The sequence below is a fragment of the Typopeltis vanoorti genome, chromosome 10, assembly GCF_054136105.1.
Source record: "Typopeltis vanoorti isolate ZY-2024b chromosome 10, IOZ_Tvanoo_1.0, whole genome shotgun sequence".
Lineage (NCBI taxonomy): Eukaryota > Metazoa > Arthropoda > Arachnida > Uropygi > Thelyphonidae > Typopeltis > Typopeltis vanoorti.
The window spans coordinates 73,226,687-73,245,033 of NC_143558.1; the positions used below are offsets into that span (position 1 = coordinate 73,226,687).

Consider the following 18,347-nt stretch of genomic DNA (forward strand, 5'->3'; position numbering starts at 1 on the left):
TTGCAATAGTATTTACTTGATAGTTTCTTTCTTTCTTTCTTTCTTCGTCTTCTTTTTTTTTTTTTTTTGCATGATTTTAGCATTTTAGAACTTTATTTAATTAAGGTATGAATTAACATTGTTTGCTGATTGGAATTATTTCCTTATCTCTTACTTTTCAGTGATTAAGAATTTGTTAAGTTAGAAATAATCTGATGTGAAAACTGAGCATGAATAACTAAAAGAAAACTCTTGTTGGGAATTTATGCATAGATTAAAATTGCACCCTTTATGCGATGCTTGTCTGCTACAAAAATTGACTCATCCTGGAATTTTTTAGTCGATAGGAATTAAACCAGTAATGGACTTTCTCCTGCAGATATTAAGTCATAGAAATGCCACAGAATTATTCATTTAAATGGCTTAAATATATACATTTAATCACGCTTAAATATATATACAGCGCCTTTTTTTTTTTTTGAAAAAAAAAAAAGGGTATGGATTCTTTGCTAGCAGGAAACGTTGAATAAAACCGCATCCGTGTATAACTGTTAATAAAGGTTCTGTGCGCCGTATCATTGCGAATAATTTCATTTTATATATGCTGTGTGTCTACACACACACACACACACACACACACACACACACACACACACACACACACACACACACACACACACACACACACACACACACACACACACACACACACACACACACACACACACGTATATATATACATACATACACACACACACACACACACACACACATTGATGACATTAGTAAAAAATTGCATCACCCAGAATCATCTGTCGGTAACACCATTAGCTGCAGGAAATGTGAAAGTGCCTTTTAAACCAAGAAATGCACAGGATGCGCCAGGACCAAAGAGACCAAATGAAGAATGCGGATATGCTGACATTCCGATATGGAAACGATATTATCACAAACTAGTGGAAGTATTATCTGGAAGGTTGCGACGTGTGATCAGCACCAACGCAGATGTGTGTAGTTTAGGTTTCTGTGATAGTGCTGTATTAATATTTAATTCGTCTAGTGTGTGTGTGTGAGCGCGCGCGCGCGTATATATATATATTATATGTGCTCCATTATTCTGTATAGCGTATGAAATTATATTTGATCTAGGAGTTAAACTGTTAAGTTCTCATATGCGTGACAAAAGGTAAATTATGGGTAAAAATTTAATGACAGAGTCGTTAGTAATTATTATTATTGACTATAGAGCTGAAAGGATCTTTAATAGTGAATGTTGTGTTCTAGTTTGATTTACAACCCAGTAATGCATTCCCATTAGTGGAAATGAACTTGAACTAATTCGAAATTGGAGAAAGTCTAAAGTTACTAGAATTAGTACTTGATCATTCTCTCTCTCTCTCTCATTATAGGTTCATCTTTCTTGCTTTAATTATTATTTGTGTCATTAAATAATTTATAACACATTTTCATAGTGACAAATCCATAGTAAATCTGAACCCTAGGTGCATTAAGAGCAAATTTCAGTTCGTTTTAATAGCGAAATGCTGCTTCACGTTCGGTAGCGATCACATACTTGATGTAAATAACAGGAAATTTGGGGTCACTCACGAAGTGTTATTTATTTATTTATTTTTAGTGGCCTCCCACATGCAATATATGTTGGGATACCCTCCCAAATGTAAAATTTTTTATAACTTTTTACTTGGAAAAATTAAAGGAAAATTATATATATATATATATGTTTACAGTCCTTTCGTGGATAAGATTGTCGTATAAAAACCATTGTACGTTCATTTACTAAATAATTATACTTGACTTGCATGTAAGTTAAAATCTTTCATCCTAAACCGTATGTCAAAATAAACTTGACTACTAACCCTAGAGAAAATGAACTTAAATAAAAAATTAACTTAAAGAAACATAATTTATTTATTTTTATTATTCTAAAATAAGTTTTATAAAGCAATCAGCTATACCACAGCAGGCGTTTACAAACCTCGGTTTGTAAACGCCTGCTGTGTACTCGATTTACTTTTAGTACTTCTTATGCGCAACAATTATTATTACTTCATTTATGTTACAATTTCAGAAGAATTCTTTAGTAAAAGATTGTGTACTAGGGATTTATTGATTATTGAGGTACATGCTGATGTTTTTACATGTGACATTTGGGTATTGCAGCAACTGGGTACAACTGAGGTTTTTGGATGTATTTTCTTTTCTTTTTTTTTATTTTGTGTGTTTTTTCTTGATTATCTTGATTGCTATTTCCACGGGGTTGGTGGGGGGGGGACACTTTGGATAACCGAACCAAAACAGTCATTCGTGGACCGATTTGTTCGAGGATTGAATAGTATCGTCTGAGTTATTTTAATTGTTGTGGGGGGATTGACAAAACAAAGCATTCCTTCCCTTGTGTGCGCTCCTTTTTAAATACCATGTTTTTTCTTTTTAATTTTTCATCGCTTCCATGGCACAGTTAGAACGACTTGGCATACCACCCTTCAATTTGAGAAGACACGAATTCAATTCTCTTCACGACTAGAGGAATCTTTATATAGGCTTTTTTTAAAGGTTAAGTTGCAAATTTCATAAGAAGGGTTTTTCTCTGCCCGAAACTTGGATTTTTCATCCCGCATATAGACAAATCGGCCAGAGAACATACGCAAATAAGCAAAAATACTATTAGTAGATGGTAGGTAGATAATAGCGTAGAGTGCACGGAGGATTAATTGGTGTACACCAGTGATGGCGAACCTTTTTACCCAGGTGTGTCAAACTTTTTTTTTTTTTTTTAAATATTGACGTTGTTGATGTGCCACTTGCATACATGCATTATAAATGTAACTACATAATCATAGATGGTGACTTATACATATCATATTAGGCTATTTATTTAATAGGACATTGATATAAAATCTATGAATTCATATTATACAGTTAATTTAATAAACTGAAATTACAAACTTACATTACATTTAATGACTTTTCTGTTGCTGACTACTGGTAGAAAGTTCTTTCAATGAACAAACCTACCTTCGCCTTAACTGAGAGCGATCTTACACGATTTATCGCAGTTTTTTCATCAGAATACCAATATTTTTCAACATCCAAGGTGTGTCACCTGAAACCCTCAAGTGTGTCAGTGCTGACACGCGTGTCATAGGTTCGCCATCACTGGTGTAGACGATGGATTATGTGGTGTAAAGTGATCTCCCACGGTGAGTCCTTGGTGTATCACATAATAATAATAATATAAATAATGCTTGTTTTTTGTTATCAAAATCATAAGTATATTTTGACCGTATTTAAAAATATAGCTTTTGATAGGTCTGGCTGTCTGTGCAGTATCAGTTTTCTTCAGAATTGCACGGCATAAATAATATTTTATATTACAAAAGTCAAAGAGTGAGTGTGTAGAGAGAAATTTTTTAATTTAATGAGAGTTGATAGATGACATAATGGGATAAAATTCACAAGGTGAAATTCGCTAAAAAGATATAAGAGCGGGTGGCATTGAAGAATGCGAAGACATAGTGGGGTGGGATGGAGACAATATCGAAACATTTTAAGGAAGTTGGACATAGAAATGTGTTTATTTTATTTATAGTAGGGCTATTTTCTCCCTTTATAAACAGCTATTTTTTTTTAATTTTTAAGCAATTTTTTAACAAAAAAAATTAAACTGCATCGAAATCCATAATCCACGTGTTTAGGTCTGGTTCTAATGCATAACTTGGAAAATTGCTTCCAGTTTTGTCTACATATCCAAATTACTGGGATATCCGTAAAATTCCGGCGAATGGAGGTGTGTGTGGGGGGTATTTTGATAGACTGAGGGATCATACATAAAAATGGTATACAAAACCTCGGAAGAACTGTCAATAAACACTATTGTATTATACACAAAGACTGGAAACCTGTTTCCGATAGAAGGCAACTCCAGATATCCTCCGCGACCTTTTCTGCCGGGCGTGTGAGGAGGGTGGAGGAATGAAACTCTCAACTAAGAACAAAACTACTTCAAGCATATGGATAAAGTACTTACATTCTTTTAAAAATACGTATTCTTTAATTTATAAGGGGTCCTGAATTTGGACGCCCCAGGCTAAGCAAAAAAAAGAAGCCTATTAAAATATTGCTATAGAAAGCGTATGACAGTAGACAAGTTGCCTTAAAGAGACATGACCAACTATAGATTGATCAGGTACAGAATGCTACCTATGAAGCCATGTGGAGCTTAACCATACTTGAAAAAAAGAAAAATATCCATTATCATATAAATAATAAGGAATGTTTTCATATTTGAGTCTCCTTTTTACACATTTCTCTGCTGTGCAATAAAACAGGAATAGTTTGTGAATCGCATTTATTTTTCAGGATTATATCTTGTAATCGAAAGTGAGATTAAGTTGGTTTCATACGAAGGCGGCAGACTTTTTCCTTTGATTTTTATTACCACAGAATCGAGAAACGGAAAAAAGATGCCAGATATATTACAGCAGTATTATGTCTTGACGCAATTAACAGACATAATGATGTTGAAAGTTTATTTTTCACTTGGTTAGACTATAATAAAATTAGTTTAATCCTTTATCCAAGTGTGAGCAAACTTTGTTTGCTCACACTTGGATAAAGGATTAAACTAAATTTATTATAGACATAATGATATCATGTCCTTAATCACCTTTGCAGTTGCAGTCATCCCAACCCACCCATACGTAATTTATTTCTGGTGTGTCCAATCTAATGTTCGCTCACCAAACTCAGTAGTATTCGCTTGTTTTGTTGGTTAGGTATGGTGGCCTTAGTGGTTGTCAGCATTATGCTCCATTCTAGACAGATATTGTCCAGTGCAAGCGTAATTACATTCCTGGTTTGTACCTTGCAGCCATTTAACAAATTGAAGCATGTTTGTTGTATTTTTCAGGACAAATATTTTCTTGCCCTCTGTGTCTTCATATTATGACACACACTTAACATTTTCCTCCCGACATCATTCTGTTATCAGAGCGACAGATTCCATGCACTTTAATTGGTCTGTTTGGCTCCTACCATAAAAACCGCGTTCGAATTCAGTTAGTTCAAGAGTTTTGCTCTTCATTTCTGGCACATGAACGCGAATAACGTCTCTCACTGTTTATAACTTGGTGAAAGGGAACAGCGATCCACTTGAAGTCATTTTGGTTTTATATACCGAACGATGAATGCGTGGCAAGTAACAGCCATTTCAAGAGGAATGACAGTCGGAGACCATTTTTTAAAAATATCTGAACGCGTGTAATTAAGCATTCCCAAGTCCACAGTTGCCAACACGCAGTAGAAAGGGAACTTCACAAGTGACACTGAACACGAGATGCGACCAGGGCTTAAACTACTGAATTATCGATAAGAGCTAATGCTTCACGAGAAGGCCAGTTACGTTATCTCACCGTAAGATCCTGGAGAATCCGTGGTTGGAGATGAGAACAGTCACGTGCAATTCTATATTTCCATCACATGTGGAGAGAGCTGCATGTCACGAATTCTCACAGAAGAACCGTAGTTCGCAAACCTTTTGCAACAGCAAACACACATCATTTATGGCATGAGACAAGAAGGAACACATAGAATCTGGATCGTGGAGTCATTGAAATCGGATCCGTAGAGTGACAAGTCATGCTACATACTCCTGCAGTTTAATCTGATGGACATATTTGAACATCAATGATATCTGAAGAACTTTTTATCTCAGTGTGGAGGATGGTATAATGTGAAAGTGCTTTTTGTGGCATATATTAAATTGTGGCATAACTGCTTAGTCCCGCGTTGGTGTTTTTTGCATTAATCTTGTTCTCCACTATATAGTTTTATGATACTAACTGTTTCACTTTTTTTACACTATAATTTATGTTTTATACCAGTATGTGTGTGTGTACACACACACACACACCACTGTTCCGTATTAGAAGTTGCGAAAGTAGTGGATGTTTTTTGCGTTCTTAATAGTGTACTTTAATGAGTACAGAAACAAATACAAAAGTTTATGCATTTGCTATTGTAGAGAAATAAAAGCAAATGCGGGAGAGGTACCGATGAGAAAAGTGATTTCCCCTCCCCCTTTCAGCAGGATCCAGACCTGGTTTCGCAAAATAGTAGCTACACCACGGTTGTAGATCTAAAATTAAATAGCTGTATGATAATCTCACTTCTCGTTATATTTTCTTTTCGCGTTGGAGAGAGGGAGAGAGATGCAAGTGAAGTTATGCCTTTTTTTTTAAAAAAAATCTGTTGCTAGTTTCATCCTTTCTTATTATGTCTATTACTGATCACGGGGAGACAGACTTGTATGCTATTCGTATTTATCCTGTTAATTATGATACTACGCAGATTTCCTGTTTGTTTTTTCTTTCTTTTAAAGTTTTTTATAATTCAAAATCGGTTCTTTCTTGCCATTTTTCTTTGCCTCTGAGAACGCTCGATTTAAATAACATGTATAAGAATGTTATTTCCCCTAACATATAGCCACGTGTTTGTATTTACTTCATACCCGTTAGAAGGAGGGGGGGGGGGATTCAAACGTTCCACTTTCAAATTTTCCAGTCTGGTCGGTATAAATATACAGCATTGTTAAAATGACGTTATTAATTGGGAAATCTTAGCAAAAAATCGGCTGCTTACGAGGTTTAAAGAAACGCCTTACAATAATTTTTATTTCAAATATATTCATTTATAATTATATTTAAAATTATAATATTATAATTGCTCTTGTTGTGCCACCTCTGGGACAGCACAAAAGATTGTTTGCATGCATCTTGGAAAACATTTTCGACAAAACGTTTAATTTGTTTACATTTAAACTTCTCGAATATATATATATATATATATATATATATATTTTTTTTTTTTTTTTTTTTTTTTTTTTTTTTTTTTCCAAGAAAGCGTGTCATTTTTAATGACATGCATAACAATTTATTTTCTGTGAATGACGTTACTAAGCGCGTTCTGAATGCGCTTAGCAACTGTTTGTCCACCTGAATATATAGATAAATGATTATCATACAGGTAACTGTTCCCTTTTTAGACCTGCTGGGTGTGGCATGAGGTCGCGCTGTAGGTCAAGGTAGCCTGCTAAGAACGGAGGCGCATTTGCCCCCGTGTGGTCACTAAGGCCTACAGGTACGATTTAACTATGGCCAAATGCCTGCGGCTTCTAATGAAGATCCTTCAGTTCTTGCTGTTGTTTTATTTTATTTATTTTATTTTTCTTTTCCTTCGTGCACTGCACATAATTGTCTCGGCAGCCGACGAGCGTGTGGGGGAATGATGATAAAGCTCATTGCTTCACTGCCTTCGGGCTTGGCGGGCAGTTCAGCAAAAGAGTCGGGCCACAGTACACGTGCCAGAACTGGGGTCTGGTATGTATGAACCGCGGGTTTCCCGTGAGAAAGTGGGTCCAGTCGCGCGCGTTGTTATCGGTCTGCTCGTGGCGTCTGCCGCCCGGGCACATGGCATGGCCTAGCTAGTTCGCCATGTCACGAGCCGGCGCCTCATCAGGCTAGCCGTGTTAAAATACCGGTTGTCATCCTAGAAACGACACGATTCCTGCTGCTCTGCTATTGGTGCATTTAGTGTCCACTTAAAGGGTTTGGGTGTAGGGAAGAATTTGTATCTGGTAAGCAGAAATGACATTAGAATAATTTGCACCTGAAAATGTATTTAGCATATATATTACTACAATGAAAGATTTTTTTTTTTTTTTTGCCAGCAGCGATAATGCATTTTAAGGGTGCAATAGCTCTTGTTTGAAGTGGGGAAAAAATATTCTTATTTTTTCAAAACTATGTTATTACATTGAATGTAAAATATTTAATCCACACACACACACACAAAAAAAAACACTATTTTGCTTAGTTAATGGGTCTCAGTGCATTAGGTTATCCCATAATTTATTTCATATTGTTAAATGGATGTCTTTAAAAACATTGAGAACAAGCAGTATTTATGGGCATTCTGACAACAGTTTGTAATCATGGAAGGTATTTATTTATATTTTGGCTTTAACTGAGCAGGAAGTTAGTGGTGGAGACATACAGTATCTAATAGTTATGATTGTGACAAAGTACAATTTCAGTATAAAACAAAATCAGAATATTTTCCCAAGAGTAAAATATACACCCTGAATTGTTATCAGAATTATCAGAATGGTACTATGTGAATTTTTTTAAAAATACTCAAAATAATTGGAAGAAATAATTAGTAGAATCAGTGACAGATTAAGGATAACTGGAGCCCTAGGCGAATTATATTTGGGGGATCCCAAAAAATCTTTAACCTGATTGTTTATCAGTTTTTTTTTACAATTTTACAAAGTTTTTTTTTTTTTTTTTTACTTGCACTACACTTAAATAATGAAAACACGAAAAGTTACACTAAAAAGTTATTTTTGAAACAAACATCTCACTCTTACACGATTCAATAACAAATGAAGTTAAGGAGCAACCAGGCGAAACTTTCCATCTCGGCAATGCAATCAGTTTTAGTGACCTCCAAGCTGTCAACAGCGCCTTGCACCGACATTGGTAATGCGGTTTAATTTAAAGCGTAGATAGCGTATGCTGTTCAAAATACGAAGCTTGTCAACTAGTGCTGACATTGGTATTAAGGCATTATTTAAAGCGTAGATAGTGTGCACTGTTCAAAATACGTATTAAAATGTAATAATTGTTTTGAAAAAATTTTCGCTTAAAATAATCAAGATTTTTATGATGTTTAATGAAAACATTAATCTATTTTAGGAAAATGTCTTGGCTTGGGGCCCCACAAAGCCTGGGACTCCTAGGCACGTGCCTCATTGCTTTAATGGGTAATCCCCCACTGAGTAGAATGACTGAACAGTCTGCACCCTTTGAGTTTTTCACCCCACATAGAACAAACTGGTCTGAGAACATGTAATTAACAGAGAAATATTAGTGGGTGCTAAATGGCATAGTGTATGAGTGGTGGATTATGTAGTGTATTAGTGGGTGGTAGATGGTGGGCTGTGTGGCATGAAGTGCCCTTCTGAGATTAGCCCTTGGTAATGCTTGTAATAATAATAATAATGATTGCTGAACTGTACTTCTGCAGATACATGCTTGATGAATAGGGAAAGATTAAAAGATAATGCCTATAGTATCTTAATAATCATTAGTTACTGGTTTAGGAATTCAAAACCATTAAATAAAATGTAATTTTTTATTGTGTGTGTATATATTTATATATATACACACACACATATATGTAAAGGCTCTCCCAAATAATATTCTTAACACTTTTCAGATGTCGTCATGGTTGGAAGTCTGAACTTTGCGACCAATGTATACCTTATCCTGGCTGCAAACATGGCTATTGTAATGGAATTCCATGGCATTGTGTGTGTGATCTCAACTGGGGCGGAATTCTCTGTGATCAAGGTGACATTCATGCGAAATATTATTATTGTTATAGGCTATTTCTTGATATCCAGTATTTAATAATAGTAATGCAAGTGTGAAAACAATAGTAAATCATTTTCACACTTGTTACCATGAATACATGTTTCCATAACTTTTTTTTTTTTTGTTTCTATATCCCAGACATAAGATATTGTAGAAATTTGTGGCACACTGGTGTTGTGTGTAGACAAGAGTTAAGAGAGAAAGGAACTTGGTGATTTTTTTCTGAAGAACTGGAGGTTGTAGTTGTATTTACTTACTTGTGTCTCAGCCACTGTTCTGATAAATACCATGGTGTATAATAATAAACTTAATAATTAGATCTTTCCCTGAGTGTAATATATTATGTAATCAGAAATCTGACTCAAAACCAATTAAAGAAATAAAATAAATTAATAGACCAAATGCAATATTGGGATACATCTGCAGTTAATAAACTATGGATTCTGATTGCTCATCCTTCACATATCTGTGGTCTTCCTAGAGTGCACAAAGAAAGTTATCCATTGCATTCTATAGTTGAGTGTATTGACTCTTTCTCAGGTATCCTCTAGCTAAATATCTTATTAGTTTCCTTTGAAACCTTACCAGTTCTTAAATTAAAAACAGCATTGATTACAGAGATAAAATTAAAAATGTGTTTACTAGGCAATGAAACAGTGATTTTATTTCATGTAAGTTTCCCTGTTCACCAACATACCATTTCAAAAAACTCTTCAGTTCCTACATTCCAGTTTCCTCGAGGATATTGTTAACATATTCCAGTTTATCATCAGTACAGGCTATTTCACCTGGAAAAATAAGTTTTACAAACAAATTGAGTGAACAATAGTGGGTAGGCCTATCTCACCATTTTTGGTGGACTGTTTATGGAACATTTGGAAAGTCCAACTCTTCAGTACCATTTTTTCTCAACCTCATATTTGTCTTCACTTTGTATATGAGGCTTTTGCAGTTTGGTCACATTTCAGATGGAATTACTACAATTTCTATATAAAATAAACTATGTACTCCTCCCATATCAAGTTCACTGTTGAATGGAAAACTAACAACAGCCTTCCATTTCTTGATGCAGGAATAATCCATACTCTTCTACAGGCAATATTCAGTTTTTGATTTATTAAAACATTTCTTTATTGGCAGATACATCCATTACAGAAGACAGGTATTATCAGAACTGATACACTAGATCAGTGGTGTTCAACCTTTTATACTACGTGAGCTACTTTTCTATAAAAAGTTATTCCATGATCTACTCTCTTATATAGATCACGTTCCCCCAACCTGATATCTGATTACGCACAAATAAACAACTAAAAAAAATACACAACTAAAAACTTTGTGTATTTAAAAATTTATTTATCACTTTTAATTATTTTAATACAACAAATATTTTAATACAACAAAAAAAAAACCAAATATATTGGAATAAAATATTTATTTCTCTATTTTGGAAAACCAAAGTTAGAAAAAACAACAGATTGATTACAAACTCACAAGTTACAGAAAATGCTGGTTGATTAAAAAAGAAAGTTAATGTGAAATTTGGCATTGTTTGGACCTCACAATATTTTCATAGTCAAGTTGATATGAAGAAGTGGCCAATTGCAGACAATCATCCAAATGATAATTTGTAATTTTGTTTCTTAATTGATTTTTTATGATGGTCATATTTGAAAAAGCGGATTCTCACAAGTATATCTATCCGAAACACGACAGAATTTTTCGCGCATATCAGTTAATATTGGGAATTTTTCATGTGCATACTTCCAAATGACTTTATTGTTTATTGATTTTAAATGTAAACTATTCTGAATGTTTATTATCTCAAGTTCTACTTCAGCTTGGTTTATATCAAACAGCCCACTAATTTTATTTGAAATTTCTGTGATGTTCAAGTTTTCTTGAAATGGATTATTGATTAAAGATACAATCATTTCAGTTTTATTGAAATCCTTAAATCTCGAATTTATTTCTTCCTCAACTAATTCTATTTCACGAATAAATTCTTTTAAATCATAGCGAAGCATTTCTTGATTTTGTTCAAAAAATTTTAATATATATGAGAGATGTCTAAAATCGTGGTCATTTATATTTTTCTTTAATAAAAGTAAGTATTGTTGGAAAAATTTTATTCAACTTAACATGTCAATTAAATTTTTATCTCTACCTTGTAACTCTAAATTTAAATTGCTTAATTTCGTACAGAAATCTACTAAAAATGATATGTGTAACAACCATCTTTTATCACTCAATTGTGGATAAATATCTCCTTTATCATCAAGAAAAATTTTTATATCGTTAATTAATGCAAGAAATCTTTCTAAAAATTGACTTCTGCTGAGCCGGCGAACATTATTGTACAACCTCTATCATCATCTGCCTGTAATTTAAATAACCGCCGTTGCAGGGCTTTTCCTCGAACAGAATTTACAATTTTAAATGTAATATCCAAAACATCTTTTGTGTTTAATCTTTTACTACACAGTACTTGTTGGTGAATAATACAGTGGTACGTTAAAAAAATCTGGATATTTGTCGTCGTTTTTACACAATGAAATGAAGCCTGATTTATCACCTATCATTGCAGGAGCACCATCAGTAGTAATAGACACAAGTTTAAAAAACGGAAGTTTTTGTTGTTTCACAAATTCATCAAATGCCGAAAAAATGGCTTCTCCCCTAGACCTTCCCGATAATGGTATAATTTTCAAAAGTTCTTCTTTACTTGAATAATCTTGAAATACCATGCGAATAAATACCATTAATGGTCAATATCAGTGAAGTCGTTTGATTCATCAAATTGTAATGAAAACTCAACACACTGGTGAATGTCTGACATTAACCTGGCCTGGAAACTTTTCTCCGAAAATTGAAACTCTTCCTTTCGGCAATTTGAAACCTTGTCTGCGGTACCTAGAAGTAGTCTCTCTCCAGCGACGTCTCGAACCAAGAAGTTCCTTTCTGGAAGCGGGAAACTCCTCTCTCAAGCACCGTGGATCTGGGCAGTCTCTCTGACAGCGACTCTGTACCGGGTGGCCTCCTCTTTGACAGCAATTCTGGAACCGGGACCCCTTCTGCTTGCTTCAGTCCCTTTTTATTAGGCCTCCTCTGAGACATCGCATGAAGTTTGGCAACCCCCAAAGAATCGGTATGAGTCTTTCATCTTAAGTTTCAAGTTCGGCACGCCTTTTGTTCTCCTCCGCTTTCTTTTGATTGTAAGTTGCCGGCCATCGGAAAATTGTTTGAACTCTTTCTGACTGACTTCGGAGACGTTTACACTTAGAGCCTGCAAGCCTTTCTCATACATACAAGTTTCAATAACAATCTTTCTAATGCCGCCATGTACAGCTTCGGCAACAAAAACATTGCCTTTGTTTTTAACACTCTAACATATTCTTATTAAAGCAGTATATACAGTTAGCTTCAAAAGAGTTATTTACAAAAACGTTTAATACAAACTATACCAAGACAAACAAAGTTTATTATTTTACAATATTCACATGGGACTTAACCTAAGTAAAAAATCGATGTAATGTGCTTTAGAATATTTAATATTTAAGCTACAATCGAGTTTTTACACTTTGCTTATAATCGTATTCACTTGGCTCACTGTTTGACTTCCACTGATCCAAATTTACCCGACTTATAAGAAAATTACTAATTTCACAATTTTAACGAAAAATAAATAAACAATAGCAATATACTTAAAGCGAATTAAAAATAATGATAAATAAAATATGTTTTTAGTTTTAATTAAATTTGTAAGTAAGGAGGAATACACAAGAGGTCGACCAAAAATCGCTCCGTGATCGACGGGTTGAACACCCCTTGCACTAGATGATGGCTGTGGAAAGTTTTTCAGCTTGGGTTACAATGTATATTATACTGCATGAGAAATTATATTCTTGTTTGAATCCTATACCCAGGTGTAAGCATAAGTGTGAAGTAACTTCATGATTAGTCTTGTACAAAGAGGCTGTTGACTTCACATCAGTTGCTTTAGTATCTTATAATGCAAAAACATTATGGGAGGGATCACTACCCAGATACGTTTTGACCTTTATTGAGATCTCATCAGTGGGAACAGGTACCAAGGTTAAATCAGCGCAGCAGCCAAGTATAATATACATTGTAACCAAGTAGAAAAACTTTCCACAACTATCTTTCATCCATAGTATTTAATTATAAGGCAACACACTTTTTTTTTTCTACCTGTATGTGAAAAAGATGACTTCAGCATTAACTTAACCTTGGTATCCTCATAGGTACGACTACCACTGGTGACCAGTGAGATCTCATTAAAGTTCAAATGGTTTGGGTAGGGACCCTTCCTATAATGTTTTTGCCTTATGAAATACTGTGGCAGTTGATGCAAAGTCAACATCCTCTGTATACAAGTAGACTAGTCTTGAAGTTACTTAATGCTTATGCTTAGGTGTAAGATTAAAATAAGCATAGAATTTCTTGTCAGGAATAATACTGGACTCATTCCATCTGTCCTGCTGATTCCCTTTTGTTGGAAGAAATTATTATTATTTGACACCTTCAGGGAGTCCAAAGACTCATTGAGGGAGGGCACTTACTCTACAGCTCTCTGTCTCCACCACTCAATCCACCAACTGACTGAAAATACACCAATGCCATCTACCGGCGACCACCACCACTTCCACAGACAATCACAAACAGCCATGTCCACTGTGGGTTTCGAACCCATAGCCTTTAGTAGGCTGGAGAGCAGATATGCTAACCACTCGGCCAACCAGGCCAGCAGAAATAATTTTTTTTTTTTTTTAAATCACTATGCCTGCAAATAGATTATCTAGGCGTTCATCCAGAAAATTATCAATAAATATCATTCCTTGACCAGGGCCGCAATTGGATGTAGAAAGATTTGCCATCACTTTAAAGGAACATCAGAGCATGGGTTCATTTGGAAACTTTTCCTCTTTTTTGCCATCCACCAAGGATAAATTGATACTTCTCTTCCCCCCCCCCCCCCTCTTGTGTTTACTGACTATTGGTGTTCTTTGTTATTTTGGATAGACAGGCTATTCTGCTGAGATTAGAATCCAGGCACTACATCAAAATCTTGGAATTGGATAAGTCAGGCCTTATTTACCTTGCCATTAACACTAGCCAGAGAGTTCTTTGGATTGAAGCCAAGCTTCTGTACTCAAATAGATTTAGATTTGATCATCTGTTCCTTGAAACATGGAAATACTACACTAGACGAATCTCAGTTGCTCTGATTGCAGGCTCATCCCATGGAAATTAATTACAATTAAGTGTTCATAGTTCATTTAATGAATGATTTATGTAATCTTGTATTGAATTATGAAAACTAATTATTGTTTCTCTGAATTCGAATAGTGTATTCTCTTGTTTAATCAACCATGATGAAGACATTATTAAATAAACACATACTACATGACATATAAGTTTTGAATATTTTAACTGATCTCTTATTCTCTTCCCTGACAATGTCTGTAAGAAGGAAGAAATATAGAGCAGGTAATAAAATCTATATATTTTTGTGTGCTAACTCTTAATTCATAATAATGTGCCAAAAAACTAGGTCTGTAGATGAACCAGCTTCAAAGATTTATACATATCAAAATGAAAATACTGAAAATCCTATATTCTTGGAACAGGTGATTCGGTCGTACTTGGCTAAACTTTCCTTAATCCAGCTATCTTCCAGTTCAATGGGAACTCTCTGGATTCTTATAATTTTTCGGGGTAGTCTGACTGTGTTTAGAATTCTGGTTTTATCCTTATAGGGAAATCCCTCAAGTAGGGTTTTTTGAGAATGATGAACAGAATTATAAATATTAGTGTCTTTTTAGATGCCATATAAACTTAGTTATGATTTCATATATAGATGAATGAGTGTGTGTACATGCACACACACACACACACATGTGATGCATGGGTAATATAAATTAATATTTCCTTAAACAGATTTGAACTACTGTGGTACTCATGAACCATGTTTAAATGGAGGCACTTGTGAAAATACTGCTCCTGATGAGTACATGTGTAATTGCCCTGAAGGATTTTCTGGAGTAAAATGTGATATAGGTAAATTTCTTTTTTATTGATTAGCAAATAATCTTTTAATGAATATTTGGTAATAACTTTATTAGGCATGGCTTTTATACAAGAATTATATTAATGGGCTATCAATAAATGAGTTATAAAAATAAATTGAATTTTTGTAATCAAGTTACTTTGGAGAAATGAAATTTATGGAATAACATAATTTGAAGCATTTAAAAATGACCTTCATATTGTTTTGAGAGATTTACAGAACTAGTTAATAGCAATTTTTACTAAATAGTTTAAGGAAATTACAACGTAAACTGGGATATACATTAAAATAAATTTTAATACACCACCCCTTTTTGCAACAATATGGAGTCATTAAGACACTACACAACAGGGCTAAACTTATCTGTTCAAATGACAATGCCCTAACCACAGAACTAAACCACATTCTCAACACTTTCTCAGCCAATGGCTACCCCCCCCCCCAGAAAATCCAAAAAATATTGAAACCAATACCTCCCCCACACACACAATATGGATTACTCTGAATCCATCACCATACCCTATATCCGAGGCACCTTGGAAAAAATTAAAAAAAATCCTAAAAAAACATGACTTAACTTCTTGCAGACCATACAAAAAATTGGCATCCCTTATCTGCTTTCTTCCACCGCCATAGAATATGGTGGAAGAAAGCCACGATAATACACCATAGTAAATACAAATATGAAAGGCTTTTCATGGAATCAGCCTTATCCCTAAGAAACAATCCAAACCTCAACAAATTCGGCTGCATGAGACTGCCTCAAATTTGGGAAACCTACATCAGAAGACCTTCAGCCAAATCGCCCAAGAATGCCAACATTGCTCACTAGGGGGGCACCATCAGGACTTTAGGAGAAAGAATAGCTTCCTGCTTCTTCCTCATTTACTATTTGTTGTGCCTGCGTGCACGTGTCTTGTTCTTAAGTTCCTGTGAAAATGGCAACGTGACATTGCCGAAGTGTATTAAAATTTATTTTAATATATATCCTAGTTTACGTTGTAATTTCCTTAAACTATTTAGTAAAAATGCATAACCAACGTCTAAGCCGTTCCTCGAGAATTAGTTAATAGCAAACAGCTAAAATATTGGCATACTATATTAACAGTGGCGTAACTATGATTTTTTTTCTACCTCCCCTCCTTACTCCATGCAGTATGTTTTCAGCGGGTACTTTGAGAGGTTTTTGTTTTTCTAGCAAAAGCTCTCAAGTTTCACTTTATGGTAGTTATGTCACTGCACATTAAAAAAATAATATTGTGCTAAAATTTTCATTTTTTTCTCTCTTTTATGTTACTGCTAGTGGATAATCCATGTGCAACATCTCCATGTCAGAATGGAGGGACATGTTCTGAAATTAATTCCACATATAGCTGCACATGCTTACCAGGCTGGATGGGAGAACAATGCCAACATAGTAAGCTTTTTTTGTTTGTTTGTTTGTTTTATTTTCTTTGTTTCCTTTCTCTTCAATTATGCTTCCCTCTTCCCCCAAATTTTTTATTCTATATTGCTTTTAAAGAGTTGTCACTCAGTTATTAGTTGTATATTATAGAATAATTAGATATTCTTAAGTGCATGAAAAATGCTAATTTTTTTATTTTTACATTTTTGTGAACTTTTTTTCATATATACTTTTGAACATCTTACTCATTTTGTTATACTTAAATTATAGTCCCCATAAAAAAAATAAAAATTCCTCAACAATAAGTCCCCATTGGACTTTTTATTGTTGTTATTGTCCTTCTTTAATCACATGCAGCAAGATTAGCTTTAATAATCAAAGTTTTATTTTATTACAGAGGACTTTGTAAATCATCTTAAATGAGTTGAAACAATTTAAGATAGATAGATGACATATTGAAAAAAAAAAAAAAAGGTGTTTCTAGATGGTCATTTGCAGAATATTCTGTGCTTATGAATGCTATTTTGATATATTTTTTGGGCTGAAATCTTTTCCATTTTACACTAACCCAGTAAGCCAAAATTTTTCTTATCCTAACTAAGGTGCTGCTGTTTATGCTTATGAATTTTCTAATTTCTCAATAGTTGAGAATATTATTATAATAAATTGATAATAGCACTAATTAAAATTTATTAAACATTATTAATATTATTATTAAAATTATATTTTTAATAATAAAAATTTGACCAACAGAAATGTATCATCATAAATCTGGAAATCAAAAATGAAAGGAGAAAAGGGATCGTGAGAAGGCAAAAGAAGACAAAAAAACAAGCATTTACTACTGAAATATTTGAAGACAGAAGAACACCAAGATATTGAAATTTCAAGTAAACAATGTGCTAATAGTTTAACTGCTGACAAAAGTAATAAAGAATCTTCTTCACCTGGACCTGCAGCAGCTAACTCTGAAGTGAACACTGAAGTAGACACTAGGGACAATTTAAACCTTGAAGATAAAAAAAAAAAAAATTTCTTGGCCCTGAAATTGAAGCAACAATCAGCACTACAACCGATGCTGTTGGTAACAACGATTTAATATATGAAGAATTTACTTCAACTGGAGGTGAAGCTGAAGCGACTACCAACTTAGAAGCTACCGAAGTTATAAATTACGAAGATCCAGGTACTTGGCTAGATTTCTTTAGTGATGTAAATCGACAGTTAATAGTTGCTGAATGTATTGGGTGTAAATGCAGCTAAATGTTGTTCAGAAAGTACAATATATTTTGGAAACTTGGAGAGTTTATTTGCATTTTTTAGCTCAAGCCCAATGAGATGGCAAATTTTATTAGAAAAAACTGGCTGCTCTCTTCATGGTCTATCTCAAACTCACTGGAGTTGTAGAATCGAT

General features: G+C 34.2%; 1 protein-coding gene across 1 annotated transcript in view; it reads left to right on the forward strand.

The window, feature by feature from the left end:
* Positions 1-18,347, forward strand: part of LOC150102508 (protein jagged-1-like) — a 186,703-nt gene that overhangs the window by 104,258 nt on the left and 64,098 nt on the right. Inside the window, exons 7-9 of the mRNA XM_090399608.1 lie at positions 9,280-9,413; positions 15,399-15,518; positions 16,832-16,945. Coding sequence (XP_090255734.1) covers positions 9,280-9,413; positions 15,399-15,518; positions 16,832-16,945 — 368 coding nt within the window. The remainder of the gene's footprint in view (positions 1-9,279; positions 9,414-15,398; positions 15,519-16,831; positions 16,946-18,347) is intronic.